We start from the raw sequence: 18410 nt of genomic DNA on the forward strand, positions 1-18410 counted from the left end.
CAATCAACGCAGGAAAATCCTGGTATCCAAGGAGGTCTCATAAAACAAGACCTGCGTACATTGCTGCAGTTGGGCGCCAGCATCACTTGTGAAATGGCTATGAAGATTTAGTCTCCCACCAAGGAATTTTAAACACACTGATCTTGGTGGATCAACAACAGTACATATTAGGGAGCTCACTTAATTTGCAGCTGCCACAATCATTAATTTTACAGACCACCCTCAGTTGTGGAAACACATAATAAGGCCATTGTACCTCTCTTAACACAGTAAACGCAAGCCCGGGCACTTTGTAACATGTCAGTCCAGTGCCAGAGTTTACAGAAGAACAGCACTGAGTTATGTTGAGGGAAGAAAGGAAGGGTGTGCTGCATTGTGTTACTCTGCTCACACCAAGGGCTTCCTACATTATTGCCTCCATGATGCAAGGCCAAAAAAAAAAAAAAAAGGCAGATCTGCTTATTGTTTGTCCTTGTAGCACATGCATAGTTTATAACTACACTGCTTTTTCATTTGTGGTTTTTAGGCTAGGCTTGCAGTCTTCCACCTCCCCTCCTCATTATTAGCACTATTAAAATATTAATCTTACATTAGATTTAATTTTTTAAGGCACAGTTTAACTCTGGGAGAATTTGGAAAGCAATTAAAAAGTGGCAAATTGGGGAGGCAGAGCCTCTAAATTAGAGACTTTCTAGTACCATATAACTCTAGAGATATGGCTGGTTAAAACAGATCAGCTCCTGTCAAGCTAGCGTAAGCCTGAAATCAGAAACACCTGGAACAAGATAGGGAAAGATGTTTTCCAAATTGATGTTCCTATTATCCAAGTTAGAGGCATGAATGCTATAGGTGTCAAACTGGCAGCCTGTGGGCCACATGTATCACACACAGGCCACGCCCACCCCAGCTCTGAGAAGGGGGAAAACGTTGTGATACATCATGCGATGGCAATGTGACACCGCAAGTTTGACACCTGTGCTCTAGGAAGTACAGATAAGGAAAGTTTGATGATATTCAGGGAAAGACAGAATCCTGATATTAAGCAACCAGAATATTGAGCAAAGGTTTACTCTACTCATGTGAGCTTAGAATTAGCACGATTGGACAGATGGAGTCAGAAGTATGCAGACTTTGGTCCTCTTTCAGAACTTAAACCCTTCCTATGTCTGTTCAGCAGTATCCCAAAGTTTATAGTTTAGCATTACAAATGGCCTTTGACTGTAACAGTTTGTTTAGTGACCATTCAAAGTTACAAAGCACTAAAAAAAAGTGACTTATGACAGTTTTTTTTTACACTTATGGCCATTGCAGCATCCCAATGGTCACACGATAAAAAAACCAGAACGTGCCTTCTCTTAATGTTGTGGAGCTATTTCAATGTTAGCTCCCGCATTGTATTTGGATCTGCTTTTAAATGGTGAAAAGCAAGATAGAAATGCAATTAATTATGTCTCTCTGTGCTCATAATAATCATCTGATACTTGTTTCACGCCTGTTTAGATTCGGACAGACTTGTAGTGCTCTACCAGAGGATGGGATAGGGTTAGCAAGCTTAATTCTGGGGACTGTTTGACAGCTTCTGATGTAACTGGACAGGCACTTGTCAGTAATGCTTTAATTCAGATTCCTGAAGTAAGTGGTAGTTTGAACCTCTTCCCACTCTAAATTTCTATATCTTTCCAGACAGGCATTCTGATCTGAGAATGAGAAGCACATTATTTCTGGTGACTCAGCTCCTTTCTAAAAGTTTGTTTGCAGAAATGTGTTGGGAGAATTCTGCTTGTGCCTCAGCCTCCATGCCACTAGGTCCTCCAAGACTCTTATGGTGTTGCTCGAGCATTGATCATTTGCACAAAATGGTTAGGTGAGGCTGTGACATGTTCCCAAACTCAGGAAAGCCTAATCTTAGACTATATGTCTATTCTTACATTCCCCACCATCCAGTCAGAGCTAAAGAAGCTTCTTGGATGAGAAGCGAAACATCTTCAAAGAAAAACCAGAAAGTCCAGTTGCCTCTTGAAAAAAGCACCTTTGGGACAACCTCAGACTATGTTACCAAGTAAACTGGAGAGTTGAGAGATGACGATTAGGACAAAACTCAAGGGCCAAACCTGCATCTTTTTAAAATAAGATTTACTTCTTTGCTTAAGTAATGTAAGAAAGAGGATTTGCCTCTTGTTTGTGTTGTAGCTATGCATCCCTGCATCAAAACAACAATCCAACCTGGAGAAAACAACAGTACTACTGGTGGGTTCTCAGAGCAATATAAGCCTGAGATGGCAAAAACAAGCTGGGAACCTTGAAATACCTTAACTGCTAACAAACAGGTAATGGTGCAAAATATTAGATCACAATCAATCTCTCACCTTTGAAGTATTACAACTTTATTTTAGCATTTTTATCAATGGATGGTTGATCAATCTATGGAAGGAGGGATTAATATGATCCAGATGCTTGTTCTTGAAGCATTCTCAAAAATAATCATTCAAGCATATCTAATCCTGTTAATAACCCATGCAAACTTCCCTGAATTTTGATAAACGGTGTTCTAAAAGGTATTCCAAAATATAGATATTGTCCAAGACATGTGCTTATTTCTTAAGGCATACTAGAAGAACAGTTTTGGGAATGCCAAGAAGTTAATTACATCTCTTCATATCATTCATTTAACTTTATGGTTGCCATTTATGTACAGTGAAGCATTTCCAAACCAAAACTGAACACCAGGAAGAGATACAGAGGCAAGAGCTTGCATTCAATTCAATTACTGTTGACCAAATAAATAGAGCAAATATAGGAGCTAAGATGCAATAGCGAAGATGCACACATACTGTGTGCCTGATGCAGATCCAGTATATTCATTTGAAAGGTTCACACAGTATATAAATCAGCAGGACTTTCCTAGTCTACAATTAACCACGAATTTCTATCAACCACCAGCTCCCTCCCTCCGACACCCTTCCAACAACTACATTATAAAATGAAAAATGACTAAACCTTTAGTCAATAAATTTTCAAATCCCTGGAAAGCATTATATCGTAAGTAAAAATGTTGGCACTCTCATAATTATTCATCAGGATATGTATATTTAATTTAGCTCTATTAAAGGTTAATGTCAAAGAAGCAAAACAGTCACAGAATAAAGTATGAGCAGAATGTTAAAACCATCTCCTCGTATTAAGCTCCAAACTTTGCTTAAGCTGAGATGAATGATTAAAATGTCAGCAGCTTTGAATATTGTTTTGGGATATGTTAAAGAGGCTGTACTGAACCAGACTTCTCCACTTTAATTTGTACAGTTTCTCTTAAAGAAAACTTAATTAAGTACAGTTATAATGACTATGGCATGATTTCATTTCCATACTAGCCTGATGATTCTGATGCTTCAAGACTCAAAAGGAAAGAAATATTGACGAACAGATATGCGGGTATCTAAAATTATGTATAAAAAGGGGGCTTTTGATGTGCAGTTATAGAAGCATTGCTGTGCTAATTGAGTAAATGCAAACAACCCAAGTTAGAATAATGACTTTTCTCTATAACATTGGAACCTAAATGTACCGGTGCTCATAGAGAATGTTTTAAAGTTATGAGCCAGTGGTGGCTAACATTTAGCGGTTCCTGTGCCAAAAATTGTGCTCACATGCCAGCACCCAGAAAGCAATGCATGCACCCCTGCATGCCCCCTGCACATGCGAGCGTGACCCCCTCCACACCTCCCCTTACCTGCACTGCGCACCTCCTAGCTGATTTTTGGCCTCCCAAAGGCTCGAGGGAGGCCGAAAAATCGGGCCATTTTGTCACTTCTGGTATTTCCGGAAATACAGGAAGTGATGAAACGGGCCTGTTTTTTGGCCTCCAGAGGCTGCAGAGGCTTCCCTCGAGCCTCTGGGAGGGCGAAAGAGGCCTCAAATGGCTAGAAAATCAATTGGGAGGCATGTGCATATGCAGTGCAGGTTAAGTTTGGCTGGGGTTCGCATGTACACACAAATGGCTCTGCGTGCCACCTGTAGCACAAGTGCCATAGGTTCGCCATCAGAGTTATAAGCCATTATAAAAATGCATACATTACAACTTTTAAAAGTTGCCCTACAACAATTACATAAAAATCAGAGGCTTTTCCTATTGCCATTTATATGTGCCAGGGGGAGGAACTGAGAGAGAAAAGGAATATCCCATTTTTACTCAGGGATACTACACATAAAAAAACTTGGGGGATTAAACTTGCAATATAGATATTGTTGTGAAGAATACGGTTCTGATACGGGCAAGAGAGCCTGCCTATCTCCAATAATCCTTGCTTGTCCTAAACAATTGAGCACAGTGGCATGCTCCAGATCCCTTTCATTAAATATTTCATCTTTTGAGATCCAGTCTTTTTGTCCTAGTGCCTGCCTTCTGGAACAGCTTCCTTCCAGTGTTTCTTACAACTCCTATCTTAAGGATGGCCAAGAAGTATTTGAAAACCTGGCTATTCTCTCAGGCTTTGACTTTGGATACATATTGAGCCCTTAAAAGGTCTTATTTGTTTATGGCAGGGTCTTCTCCACATGCATTTTTTCTTATTTTTTGCTTTATTGGTTCCCTACTTTTTAATGTTGTACGGCTGCCCAGAGTGTTAGGCATTAAGGCAGTCTCGAAATTTAATATACAACTTTAACAACAATAGTAATAATTCCTAATTATTCCTCTTCTAGTATGATGAAGGATGTGAGAGTGAATACCAAGCTGAATTACAAATTGGAGAGATCTACAAAATGTATTATATTTCACATGTTAACAAAATGTATTAATTAGTTTTAATTATTTATGTTTTAATTGTATATGTATAGACATGTACATACATATTGTATATGTATGACTGCAAATAACCATAGGGTAAGGTGGGCAGCCAATAAATTTTATAAATGAATGAATGAATATGCAAATAGTAACCTCAAGTAGTCCTGGACTTATGACTGGTCACTTAGTGACCATTCAAAATTACGATGGTACCTTATAACCATGATTCTAGGTTCTGAGAGCTGCCAATAAATACAATTGGGTCAGTTATATGGGTGATGAACATATGATCATCTTAACATATTAGACTTAGAATAACTTTATTGTCACTTTGAATGTACACTCATCGGCATACATTAAAATGACATTTTGTTGCACACAGCTCTTTCCATCTGATGGAAATTCTACATCCATCAGTCATAAGTCTGCTGTGGTGGCACAATGGCTAGAATGCAGTTTGGCCAGCTAACTCTGCCCACTGCCAGAAATTCGAACCTGACTGGCTCAAGGTTGACTCAGCCTTCCAATCTTCCGAGGTCGGTAAAATGAGGACCCGGATTGTTAGGTACTCTGAAAACTGCCTAGAGAGGGCTGTAAAGCACTGTAAAGTGGTATGTAAGTCTAAGTGCTATAAGTTGAGGACTACCTGTATTTAAACACATCACTCTTACTCGAAGCCTGAGCACAACATGAGCAACTAACTTAGGAACTCTCAAACCCAAAAGTATATGCCGAATAAGCATCTGTTAAAACTTAGGCTGAGTCATCTGACATGCCCTGCTGTTCTCATGGAGGTGATCAGACTAAGAGCATTGGTGTGTGTGTGTGTGTGTGTGTGACAACTTTTAGACAAACTGGGGAAATCCCTAACTATATAAAATTAGCATATCACAGAAAAGCCTATTTTCTATCTGCAGGGGCTTTTTCACCTGTTTTCCCCAAGTGTGGAAATGCCTTTTACCACATTAACTAACATTTGCCACCCAGACGGAGCACTACCATCTCACTGAAAACAAAACCTGGAGGGACTGTCATACATATTAAGCAGATTTTTGGGTGGGGGCCTCAAAGGTGGGCCATCCTGATCTAGTCCCAACATTCTACCTATGGTGTTGAATGAGTTCCTTTCATTTATTTCGAACACCAAATTTGGCACCGAATCTGGTACAGTTAATCAGGGTTCTTACGTTTTAACAAGCCAAAAGTTCCAATAAGCACAATTAGCTCAATCGCTTTGCCAAAGGCTGAGCCTCCTGAAACATCTCTTCAACTTGGGCTTTAGAATATAGCAGTCCTGAAGTTCGGCGCCAAGGTACGTAACAGCACATTCCCTTTCTGTGCCTGGAAATGGGAGGCTTTGGTATCTCAGAGGATGGATAAATGGGTACCCTCAGGCAGCATCGTAAGAGAAATAATTATAATTGCAATTATAAGTTATTTAGACAATAGGGGAAAATAGACCATTGAGAGGGGGAAGGGCACTGATATTTCTTTTTTTTAAATAAATGAACGTATGTTCTTTTCTTCATTGTTACAAGAAAGGTTAATGTTTATTATATATATATATATATTGAAATAATTGAAATGAACTGTAAGGATGTTTTAAAATGAGATTAATATTAGTGACCAGGACTAGCCAAATGGATTAATTGCTTTATTTTTACTATTTTTCTTTTGGTATTATAAGTAAAACCCTGTGGAAGTAAAAGGGGAAAATATATTGCGGAATCCGACTGAAAAGTACAATGTTATGTAGTTCTTTTTTAGGGAATTATTATTATAACTAATTAAAATAAATGTATATTGGGAATTAAGATGTGGGAAATAAGGTATAGTAAAACCACTGAGGTGACACTCCCAAATTAGTAAAAGGGGAGGGGAAATCCGTGTTTTATTTTGTGTATAAAAGCTTGTATAAATCTAGAATCTATGGAAAGAATGAGAATTAAGTTAAAAATGGATAAGATAGGAAGCTGCATGTAGAAAATGAATAGATAATTATTGTCATATTTGCATGTAAAAGCGGTGATCTGGAATTATGTCATACACCGAAAAAAGCTTTTTTATTTCTATTTGTTTTGGAAAAATTGAATAAAACTTGCTTTTTAAAAAAAGTAAGAGAAATAATTGGAACAGAACCAAATTGCATACAAAAACAGCAAGTTAAGTGGTTTGCTCCCCTGGAGAGAAGGTCTTGGGATTCTGTACCATGCAAGGCATATACAAAAAAAGGAGAAGACCAAAGAACATGAGGCAGACCCAGAAGAAGTTGGAGAGACAATATCAAAGACACACTACAACAGCATCAAATAACAACGGTGGAGGCTGCCAGAAATACAAGAACCAGAACTTTCTATCTTCCTTGACAGAGGAAGAGGAAGAAGAAGAAAGGAAGAAGAGGCATTTTAAAGTCCATACATCTTCAAGTTGCCATGTTTGAAAACACTGTTCCAGTAAAAGCATTCAGGGATGCCCACAACAAAACATTACTCTCCAGAAAGCAGTTCCCTTTCCAAATGCTGCTGGCTGAACAGATAACCAAGGAGGCCAATAAGTCAGACAGGAGACATTCTCTGAACTTTCCTGTCAGTCCTTACATTTGTTTTAATTGTTTGTTGTTATGTAAATTTATTAAATAAATAAAAGTGGTTTTGTAGACTGTTTGATAACCCTCCTTCAAATAATTGATTGCTGGGTTTTACAATTGTACATGGGGTTTTTATGCCCTACTTCTTTTTCACTGAAATGTATCGTCTTCATAAACTGCTTTGAACTCTGCAAGGAAACAAAGGTCATCGATCCGCAACCCCCCCAAATTAAAATGTGAGATTTACCATTTTATGTTACTGAGCGTAGGGCTGAAGCATGCCATCAATTTTAATCTAAGAACACAACCCAGTGTGCAAAAAAAGTTTACAAAATTGGCAAAAGCTGGTTTGGGACTTCATCTACAGCAGGGGTCTCCAACCTTAGCAACTTTAAGACTTGTGGACTTCAACTCCCAGAATTCCTCAGCCAGCTTTGCTGGCTGAGGAATTCTGGGAGTTGAAGTCCACAAGTCTTAAAGTTGCCAAGGTTGGAGACCCCCGATCTATAGTCTTGCAACATGCCTAAAATTAGCCTTTCTCTGGCCTAGAATATTTCAGCTGCATTAAGAGCTGCAGCTCCCAGAATGTCTATGTAGAGTTGGGTTCCTGGGACTTCTGGAAGCAGCCCGCCGTGCATTGGAGGGCATTAGACTGGAGAAGGGTGTAACAGACTGTATATCAATACCGTAAACTATTAAAAAGAAAACAGAGCTTAGCTCTCTCCTGCTCCTTCCCTGGCCTGTGCTGTTAGGTGAAGTGTTCAATGTGCCCCTGGTGAGTCGTGCTTCCTCAATGACGTCACGCGCCCACGTGGACCCTTTGAACTGGGGCTCTTTAGGCGAATGTAATCATATGATTACATAATTAACCCAGCTGTCTCATTAAGAAAATCAACTGAAATTCAGGACATAATTAGTCATACAGCAATTAACATGCTGATGAGCAAAAATGATGACAATCCCTCAGGATGGGGAGGATGCTGGGACCACCCATGTCATGGCCCCCAAAAAAGAGAGCAATCCTATTCCAGCAATAAAAAGAGATCTGGGTAAAAAAAACATTTGCTCAGTTAATCTAACAGGAGGAAGAAAAGCCCAGCCCAAGCAGGCATTGTCCATACATTAATAAGACGCCCCTCCCAGTTAGATTGCTGCTCACAAAACAACAACAACAACAAAAACCATTAAAACATGCTGGGGAGACTGGAAGACCAATTCTAAATTCAAAACTCCAGTCCACATTTTCCAGCTGAGCCAACAGTATTCAAAAGCAAGAATGAGCTGCACACAATGGTGATATATCAGGGGTGGTGGGGAAACAGAGGGAGGTGACAACAAGTAGAACCTGTGTGTGTTTGTGTGTGTGTGTGAGAGAGAGAGAGAGAGAGAGTGAGGGAGGGAGGGAGGGGAAGGAAGGAAGGAAGGAAGGAAGGAAGGAAGGTCAATTCCAGAAAGGGAGAAAAGTGGACACCTAAGTACAGCACTCATTGGAACAATAGAAATAAGCAGGTCTTGACTGAAGGAGCTGGTTTGTGGCAAGAAGAACCTGTTTCTTCTAAGTTTAGAAGTTAGAGCATCTGCCCAGCATTGCCTCCTCTCACTGCTAATAGCTCTGTAGGTTTTTCTGCAAGCAGTGTAGAAATCTTCCTATCATCAGTAACCCAAACCTGGTCATTCCAGGGAGTGAATATGAGGATTTCTACACACAAAGTGTGCCTGTATTACCCAGAGCCCCCTAGATATTGGTGGACAGTTATATAGTTGAAGGCCGTTCTGTTCTAAATAAGGACCTGCAGGCAGACAGGTAAGCATGTCACAGAGGAGGGTTTCATTGCCTGATCCACCCATTGCTTTATGGGAAATAATAAGCTCTTCTTTTGATGTTCGAAATTGTACCATCAATATACAGCTGTGCTGCCTGGTTTCTGAGAACATGGCTCCGGTCTACTAACGGGAAGGAGACAGGAATCAATCACAGTGGAAAATGCTTGAGTAAAGCCAGAAACATCTATAATAACTATGTAAAGAATTCCAATGGCTCAAACAATTATTCCTGCTGCCCTCCTCACTGATACTTGTTTATCTGCCCTATAAACCCCAATCACTTCCCTCTCTGTTCCTGGGAGCTGAGGAAGTCCAAGTTCAGAGAAACAGACCAAGTGCTGGAGTATCTTATCATATTCTTCTGAAATCCAAAGCTGAGAGGGGGGGTAAGTGGGTCAGAGTGATAGAGTAAGCGGCCAAATTTAAGATGTTATTTCCCCCTTTTTCCCCCTTCCTGTTTGCATATAATGGTGCAGCATTCCCAAAACTGCAAGGGGAAAAAACATAGTTGATTGTCCTCATTTCAGTGCAACAGCTGGAGTACAGCAGGTGAGAGCATTCCAAGGAGGTTTCTAGAAGGCCACACCACTTTATTGCCTTAGGCTGGGATAGCATTTCCCCTCCACATTGGCTGATTGGATATTTTGGCATTCCAAGCACGCCACTTGCTTTCTGGACTCTAGCAAATAGTCTATCTTCCTGTGCAGCTGATGGAGTGAACTGGAAAATAAAGGACTGGAGGAGTTTATTTGGTAGAACCAGAAAGTTGTTAAAAATGTATTTATTTCCTATGGATTTTCATTAAAGCGGAGCTGCTTTTTCTGGGTTTGTTTAAAAACAAACACTCCCCTCCCATTTGTACAGAATCCTTGAAAGTTCCAATATCTGCACATAAACTGTGGGTCTGCAAATACCGCTATGCCAATCCACAACCAACAGAACTGTATTGTTTTCGCCTGCCTGCAACGCATGCTATAGATGCACACGGCTCCAATACAACAAGGCTGGCAATCTCTATTTATCTTGCTAAATTCCAATTTGCCAAATGGTAACTCATTCATCTCCTGGGGTTGGATGGGAGTGCGGGGAGGGTGGGGTGGGGGGAATGTCGAATGGTAAAACAAAAGGACTTCATTATAGGCCCCTGTAACACTGACAACAGTCAGACAGACCGTTATGAAACATGAGCAGAACCACAGAGGCAATTAATATTTTATACAGCTGGTAATGGCTTCCGAAGGGCTGGCTCTAAAAATAATTCATTCTCTGCGCTTCAGATCCTTTCAGAGAGGTTGTATCTGCTTTTCCAAAACCAGGTCTTCAAGCAAAAAGTGGCTCAGCGCCTGCTTTCTTTCGAAAAATCTCTCTCCCACACAAGAACTAAGGAGGGGCATGAGGCTGGAGAAGGAAGAGCTGGGGAAAAAGAGTGTCGGAAGGTAGCCCTTTCAAATCCACAAATCAGCAGCACTAAGAGGCAGAGAGGAGGTCTTAAATGACCCTTTATTCTGCCTTTAGGGATTCTCAACAATATCCATAACAATGACGTGTGTGTATGTGTGTGTGTGTGTGTGTGTGCGTGCACGCGCACACACACACACACACATAAAGAGGGAGAGAGAGAGGGAGAGGGAGGGAGGGATGGGAGAGAGAGAGAGAGAGAGAGAGAGATGGGGGTGGGGGAGAATGAAAATGCCAGAGATAAGCAAAGGAATGCTTTACCAGGGCATTCTCAGGGATGATGCACAGCAGAGGATAGAGTCACACCTAGGACACCAGTTTTGGCCAACTGACAATTGTTCTGCATTATTTACTTTACCCAACCATCCTGAGGAACGGAGAGGCAGGCATGGAAATTCGTAAACACTATCACAATAAGCTCTTATGCACCGCAGACCAAGTAGCCTAATTATATTCTGGCTTCTGAATATTCAAATGCATCCTGATGTAATTGATACATTAATTATTTCCAAGCAAATTAATGAATCCACACTGCCCGGAAAACCTTTTGCGAACAAGGTGCATTTTCATCGTTTGGCAGTGCCAGATTAGAGAGGGAAGATTATTCCTGACAGGAATTGCCAAATTCAAAGCTCTGCCAGGCTCAAGGAGGTGAAGAATTAGAAGATGTTCTGGGCATTCTGTGCTGGCAGCCTTGGAGATTAAATGTTATCTAACCCATAATAAGTGCAATGCCAAACTCTTAGGTTGGTATAAATTTTTCCTGAATTCCATGGGAAGGTTTCAGAACCTCTATCCTTTTTTGACCTTATCCTCACCAGAGTATTGATAGTAAAGGTGAAGTGTTACTGTTTTTCCGAGATGTCTTTTCTCTCTCTCTCTCTCTCTCTCTCTCTCTGCTCAATTGGGTTTAATTCTCAGAGACTGCCCGGAGAAGTCCCTGCAGGGTTTTTTGCAACTTTTTTTCATAGCTAGTTTGCCATTGCCACCCTCTAGGCCTAAGAGAAAGTGACTGGCCCAAGGACACCCAGCTGGCTTTGTGCCAAAGATGGGATGACCCGTTTACAGTCTTAGGCCTTAAAAAACACTACATCAAACTGGCTCCACGGCATCAAATTTTCCAGCCATGAATGAAAAGAATACAAACTACACCGATTCTTTCCAGGGAGATCAGAATCGCAGTTCTACGTTTTCTAACATTCTAATTTTGTTTTGTTTTCTCTCGACCTTGTATCTGCTCCTTAGGGCTGTTACTACCACCAAAACAGATCTTCTTTCTGGATGGAAGGCTAGTAAAAAAAACCTTATTTGACAGTAGAAATTTTCAAAAACAGGAATGCTGTTACTCTTTAAATTAGTAAACTCTTTGGTTACAAATGCTGCTGGGAACCGACAGTTTGATATAAAGGATGTTCAGAACCATGCCTGCCCAAAACCCAGAAAGAGGCCTGGTACTAAACTGAATCCATCATGAAATATCATAGGTTTACAAGCAAATTAAATCAGGTGCTCAATTTCTATATTATTTAGAATTGAACAAAGGCAACTGAAAATGCAGAATAACATAGCTGGAAGGGACCCTGGAGGTTTTCTAGGTCTTCTTGCTAAAGCAGGAAACCCTATATTATTTTAGACAAATAGTTGTCCAATCTCTTCCTAAAACCTTCAGTGTTGGAGCGCCCACAACTTCTGCAGCATAAACTAAATTTACTTTCTATGTATATTGTCAAATAGATATTTCTCAACAGCCACCTTTTTATCCTTGCAGTGATGGCATTGTCAGAAAATAATAGCTCAAGGGGATAAGGAAGAAAAAAAATTGGAACAACAATAACAAAAGAAAACTCAGATTGGGGATGAATAGAAACAGCAAATAAGCTAAAAATACTTCAAAGCTGAAACTGGATCTCTGGCCTCATGATTTACTAACATTTATCATGCAAGTACTTAACAGGACACAAGTGGATTGTTAAGGCGTCCAAAGTCTTAAAACCAGAGACCTGGGTAGCCTTATCTGGACCCCTTATTCTTTTCCTCACAATACTTGGCAACAACTTGCATTGTATTCATTTGTTGCACTACTGGTTTATTTTATGAAATAATGAATTGACAGAGTGCCAGATATGAAGCTCTGCATTACCAGTTCAGCAGGGTATCAGGTGAATGTAACAGGAGGGGTCAAGAAATGCTTTCCAGTCCACCGGTTTATGTATTTGTTTTAAGCATGTCCTATCAATGGCTTCTCAGAAGGGGAAAAAGTTGAGGAATTTATGCAATGTGCAGAATTAACCTCCCCCATCTCCTACAGGCATAAAATAAATATGCTCAATCGGTCATTAGAACTCACTGCCAAAGCGTTTGCCACAAGAGGGCCCATCAATTTTTACAGCAATGACAATTTGTGGGGTAAGGGGAGAGATAAAAGTTAAATTTTTAAACAGTTGAGAAATGGTGCAACATCATGTGCATGTCAGAGCCTAATATGCTCAAAACATGTAGCCAACTTCCTGTTACAAACTGGTTTGCCAATAGGCGAACGGGCTTTTCTCTCCATTTATTATTACAGGCAGTCCTTGACTTACGGACTACAACTTGGACTGGAACTTCCATCGCTAAGCTGCTTGGTCATTAAGTGAGTCATCATGTGACCGCACCTATTTTTTTTTGCCACTGTTGTTAAACAAATCTGGCTTCCTTCATTGATATTGATTGTTGGAAGCTGGCTGGAAGATCACAAACGGCAGTCAAATGATCCCAGGGCACTGAAACTGTGGAATACCGCAACCAGCCTTAAAGGTGAGCTAGTTGCCAAGCACCTGAAATGCGGTCATGGGACGTTTGTGTGTATGTCCCTATCTAAACTGGGTTGCAAGTAACTTTTGTGAAGGGTGTCCATCATAATTTTAACCAACCAGTCATTAAGCGAGGACTACCTGTAAATAAAATCAATTATGAAGTATTCTCCTTCAAAAGTCACTTCTTTCGATTTCAGCTTATATTCCAAGGCTTTAGTTATTTACTAAAGAACCACGGTGGCGCAGTGGTTAGAATGCAGTACTGCAGGGTTACTTCTGCAGACTGCCGGCTGACTGCAATTTGGCAGTTCAAATCCCACTAGGCTCAAGGTTGATTCAGCCTTCCATCCTTCCGAGGTCAGTAAAATGAGGACCCAGATTGTTGGGGGCAATAGGCTGACTCTGCAAACTGTTTAGAGTGGGCTGTAAAGCACTGTGAAGTGGTGTATAAGTCTAAGTGCTATTGCTATTATGTAAATTATATATAAGTACTCCCATAGAATCTGTTCTAGGATCTGAAAGAGTATTTTGGGAGCCAGCCAAGGTACCTGTAGACTCTAGCTCTGCCAGGTATATGCAAAGCTTAGGCTTTATATTAAAAAGTCCTTGGTTCAAACCCTAACATTTCTAACCTAGTGTGGGAAAAGATTTAGTATTTTGCTTTGCTTTACTGATTTACTGTAAGAGACCAAAGAAAGAATCTAGTAACTAAAATTATTGGGCTATGGAGACTGAAAAAGGTTGAGTTGGTTTAAGACAGCTTTTTATCATCCTAATTTTCTTACAGCTATAAAACTCAGTACACACAAGTCAGATTTTAAGTAGGATGATTACAGCATAGTCTGAGCCTGTTGATATCTGTTGTGCATATATGCTCTAGTCAAATATTTCCCCCTCTATAAAGGCAGGATAGTAACCCACCCTACCAATTAGAAGGGTTGGATCCAGACAAATCATGGCTGGCCACCTGTATTTTCTAACATCACTGTTCACTGGTGCATAAATCATTAAACGATGAGAGAAAAATACTTTTCACAATAATACTTATTAATGGATGCATTCAAATCAAATTCTAGCAGCAAAAAGGCACTGTAGACTAGTCCAAATAGTGTTTCAATGCTTGCATTAGATTCCTTTTATGTCGATGTGGATGCAAGTAGAATTTACAAATAGCAGCTATGCTGAGCGGTTTAAGAACATTCCATACATGAATTATAAGCAGAGACAGAGAGAAGAGCCTGGAATGTAGAATGCTAGGAATAAAGGCCAAACACCCACAGGAAAACATCTTCCTTTGTAATTATAATAAGCCACATCAGGGAATCAAGGCTCATTATTTCAAGATACATTTCCTGATCATGTCAATCTCAAGACTAGAGAACAAGCTGGAAGGAGGCATATGAAAGTGTGCATTGTTAAATAAACTTTCCAGTGTGTTTTATATCTTCAAAGGCTATGAAGCCATCCATGCTCACAGCAGATCCTAGAAAAATCTGACCTTGAAAGAACTGAACATGAACAGAAAAACTGGCAGTTAAAGAATCAGTTCTTTAACAACTCAGCTAGCTAGCATCTCATGCTTCTCTTTCTCTCTCGCATCACAGAGTGTTTCAGGCAAGGCAACAATTGAGTAGAAACACCTCTTCATCCTGCAGCCAAACACCCGGCAAAGGTGAAAATGTCTGATGGAATTTAAGCCTATAAACATGCTTGCCTTTCAGAACAGGACAAAAAGTCAGCATACCTGGAACATCAATTAATCTTTTGTAGACATTTAGGAACGCCGCTTCTGCTTCTTTGCTTCTTTTACCTAATGCATCAATCTGGGGGGAAAAAAGGAGAGGGAGAATGAGTCTTGGATCAGTTCCCAAATCATACATAAATACAGTATATGTGACTGAATATATGACTGCATGGACATTACTGGTGCCAACGTTTATTTCAAGATTAATGTGAGGAACTACGTAAGATATTCATAATTAGATCATATCTTTTCAGTTAGAAGACCTTTCATCCACTTGATGCAAGCACCCAATTTTAGGACACCAATAAATCTTTTATTGCTGTTTTTGACTCCTGTCATTAAGAGGAGAAAGAAACAAAGGGCAAAGGTGGGACCTACCAGAAAGAGTTGCTGTAGATAAGTTTCTGAAATGCATAACCTGAGTCATTTTATTTAGGTTAGAACACTGGAAAGATCTAAAAAAACCTTGGATTCCCAGTTCAACAACCACTCGGCTTAACTCAGAGTTCCCTAACCTTTCAGGCTTTGCAGACCGGCGAGGGGAGATAATTCTGCAAGAGCAGCAAGCAAATGCCCGCCCAAATACAACAAATACAACATGGGTGCATGCACTCGCCGGCTACTTGCACAAGTGGGGATGCATATGCATGCACACATTCGCTTACCATTCCGTGGCCTGGTCCAAATAGCTAAGGCCCGGTAGTGGGCTGCAGCCCAGGAATTGGGGACCCCTGACTTAACTTATGATAGTCATTGTTGAATGTATTTAAGTTCTAAATATTTATGCAATTAACACCCGTTCTTCTATATTCACATCCATTTTCATTTATAACAAGGCAATGTATCGCTGTCCAATTATTTTGGATTCTAATTCCTATAGTTCACTTAAGAATTTAAGTTAGCCCAACAACACTGTTGAGCTAGCACCAGACTCCTGCCTCCTCCAACTATCATTTAGTAATGGTTTCAGTCAGTCATCAAGGAACAGTTGCAACAGCAGGTCTTCAGGAATCAATGCTACTTCCATGAGGAAACCTAGGATTACTGACCATAAAGAACCTAGATTTGATAAGGGCACCCCAAAAAACTGCTAAGAACTTATGTATCAGGCAGTTCTTGGTTTTTGGAATACTACTGTGAAAATCTGCAGATCAGAAGTTTCTAACATTGAATTCCTGAGAAAACCTTTGGGGCATATATATTTGTATTTCTGTATGGTTTAACTCCTTGTATGACCCCTTTTCTAAAAGGCAGTTTAAAATTAAGTCAATAGTGGACCACCATCAACAGTATCATTATAATCCTTAAATGCTTTAGAAAGGGCCGATGGAGGTTTTTTTCCCTTCTCAGGAAAAGCAAAAGAAGAGCTTTGCTGAACCTCCAAAGCCTATCCAGCTTTCTAACACAAATGCCTCTTGGTGAATTCATTTTTGTATTTCTAGCACCAGACACTGAGAGTCCCAAATATGCTTTTCCAAAAGGCAACTGGACTTTTATGGTTATTTTCCTTGATAATGTTTCGCTTCTCATCCAAGAACATTCTTCAGTTCAGAACTAAAGAAGCTTCTTGGATGAGAAGTGAAACGTTTTCAAGGAAAATAACCATGAAAGTCCAGTTGCTTTTTGGAAAAGCACCTCTGGGATAACCATGACCTGGATAACTGGAATCTCCATAAACATTCAGACATTGAGAGGCACACTGCCTCTAATTGTTGCCATTATGTATGACAGTTATTGGGAATCTCCAATAAATTATCTCCATATATTTGTCTAATTTCCTTTTATACCCACTTAAATTGGATGCTAAACACTACATTTTGTGGCAATGACTTCCACAGCTTACAGGTTGACATGGGATGCCTAAATTGCAGGGCATTCTATGAAGTACAAAGGAGTTATAAATGCAAATAACGACAACTTTCACATTTAGACTTGAGAACTCAGAAAAAAGCTATTTAGAGTATTGGATCCCGTCTCCAACCTAATTGCACAAACCCAAATTAAAGCATCTTTCACCAAGAGAGTATCTAGCCTTCATTTGAGCAGATCAACTTCATTAGGTAACTGATTCCACTGTTGAACTGGACTCACTGTTAGAAGCTTTTATTTACTTACTTATTTTATTTATTAAATGTGTTTGCCATGCATCTCGCCACAAAGCACTCAACGTTCAACTGGAACCTGCCTTCCTCTAGTTCAACTCCATTAAATTTGTGAAACTACTTTGAAAAAATGCTAAAAAGCTTGAAAACATCATTTCACCCACCTTTTTCAAGAAGCACCACTGATACACTAAGAGTAAAAGAAGCAACAAGAAGTATTATTAATGCTGAACACTGAAACAGCTTATACTTTGGAATCAGATTTGTCTCTCATTCCAGCTGTTAACACATAAGCCTGAGAAGTAATACAACCTAGCAGCTCCATGATAAACAATCCATGCTGTAAGGCATTATATACCACTTGCTTACTGGACAGTTACAATATCAGCTGTGCTGTAATCAATAAATACACCTTTTTGCTTTTAATGCCAACAGAGAAACCCACATCATGGACTATTAGGCCACAGTATATGCTTTATTTATCTCAGGAACTTTTTTTTTTAAGCAAAGAACAGCTCTCTACTGATTCACCTTTTCTGAATGAATTAGAAATGAAACCCAAAGACTGGCACTACTTTTCCAGCATTTTCAGGTTTTTAAGGACGAAATGAAACCTGAAAATTGGGCAACACAACAGGAAATGCTATTGTCTTTCTTGCAAGACTGATGTCAGACTCACATGGGTAAAACAGACTGAAATGACAAGATGAGCTAATTCTACTTATTGTAAAGTGACACTGACAGAATCTTGCAGGTCTGAAAATAGAATCCTTGTCCTCCCTTTATAGCCTGAGAAACTAGAGGGAAGAGTCTCTTCTGAGCCTCTTGCCCCACTCACTAGCCATTATCCAGCTGTCACCTATGCTGTCTCTTATCTGACTGTTCCCCTGCCAATGTCTGCTAAACACTCTCCCAAGGTCTTTCTCACATACCATTACACAATTGAGGCTCATTCTCTAGGCCAAAATGGACATCTCCTCAATCTTCAGTTTCCAATTATTTTATAAAATGCTGTAATACTGTAAATAAGCATATTTTCAAAAATATTTTATATAACCAGGGGTGGGATTCTACCGGTTCGGACCAGTTCTATACAACTGGTAGTTATGATTCTGCA

The 18410-nt window shown here is 39.9% G+C and overlaps 1 protein-coding gene across 6 annotated transcripts in view; it reads right to left on the reverse strand.

Moving 5' to 3' along the window:
- The window catches only part of CUX1 (cut like homeobox 1), a 335407-nt gene that overhangs the window by 160945 nt on the left and 156052 nt on the right, over nucleotides 1–18410 (reverse strand). For all 6 annotated transcript variants that reach the window (XM_087926771.1, XM_087926764.1, XM_087926755.1 and 3 more), the window contains one exon: nucleotides 15192–15270. In XM_087926771.1, the coding sequence (XP_087782897.1) occupies nucleotides 15192–15270 (79 nt within the window). The remainder of the gene's footprint in view (nucleotides 1–15191; nucleotides 15271–18410) is intronic.

The sequence above is a fragment of the Pseudonaja textilis genome, chromosome 1 (assembly GCF_049901715.1).
Source record: "Pseudonaja textilis isolate UNSWEBS1 chromosome 1, rPseTex1.2, whole genome shotgun sequence".
Taxonomy (NCBI): domain Eukaryota; kingdom Metazoa; phylum Chordata; class Lepidosauria; order Squamata; family Elapidae; genus Pseudonaja; species Pseudonaja textilis.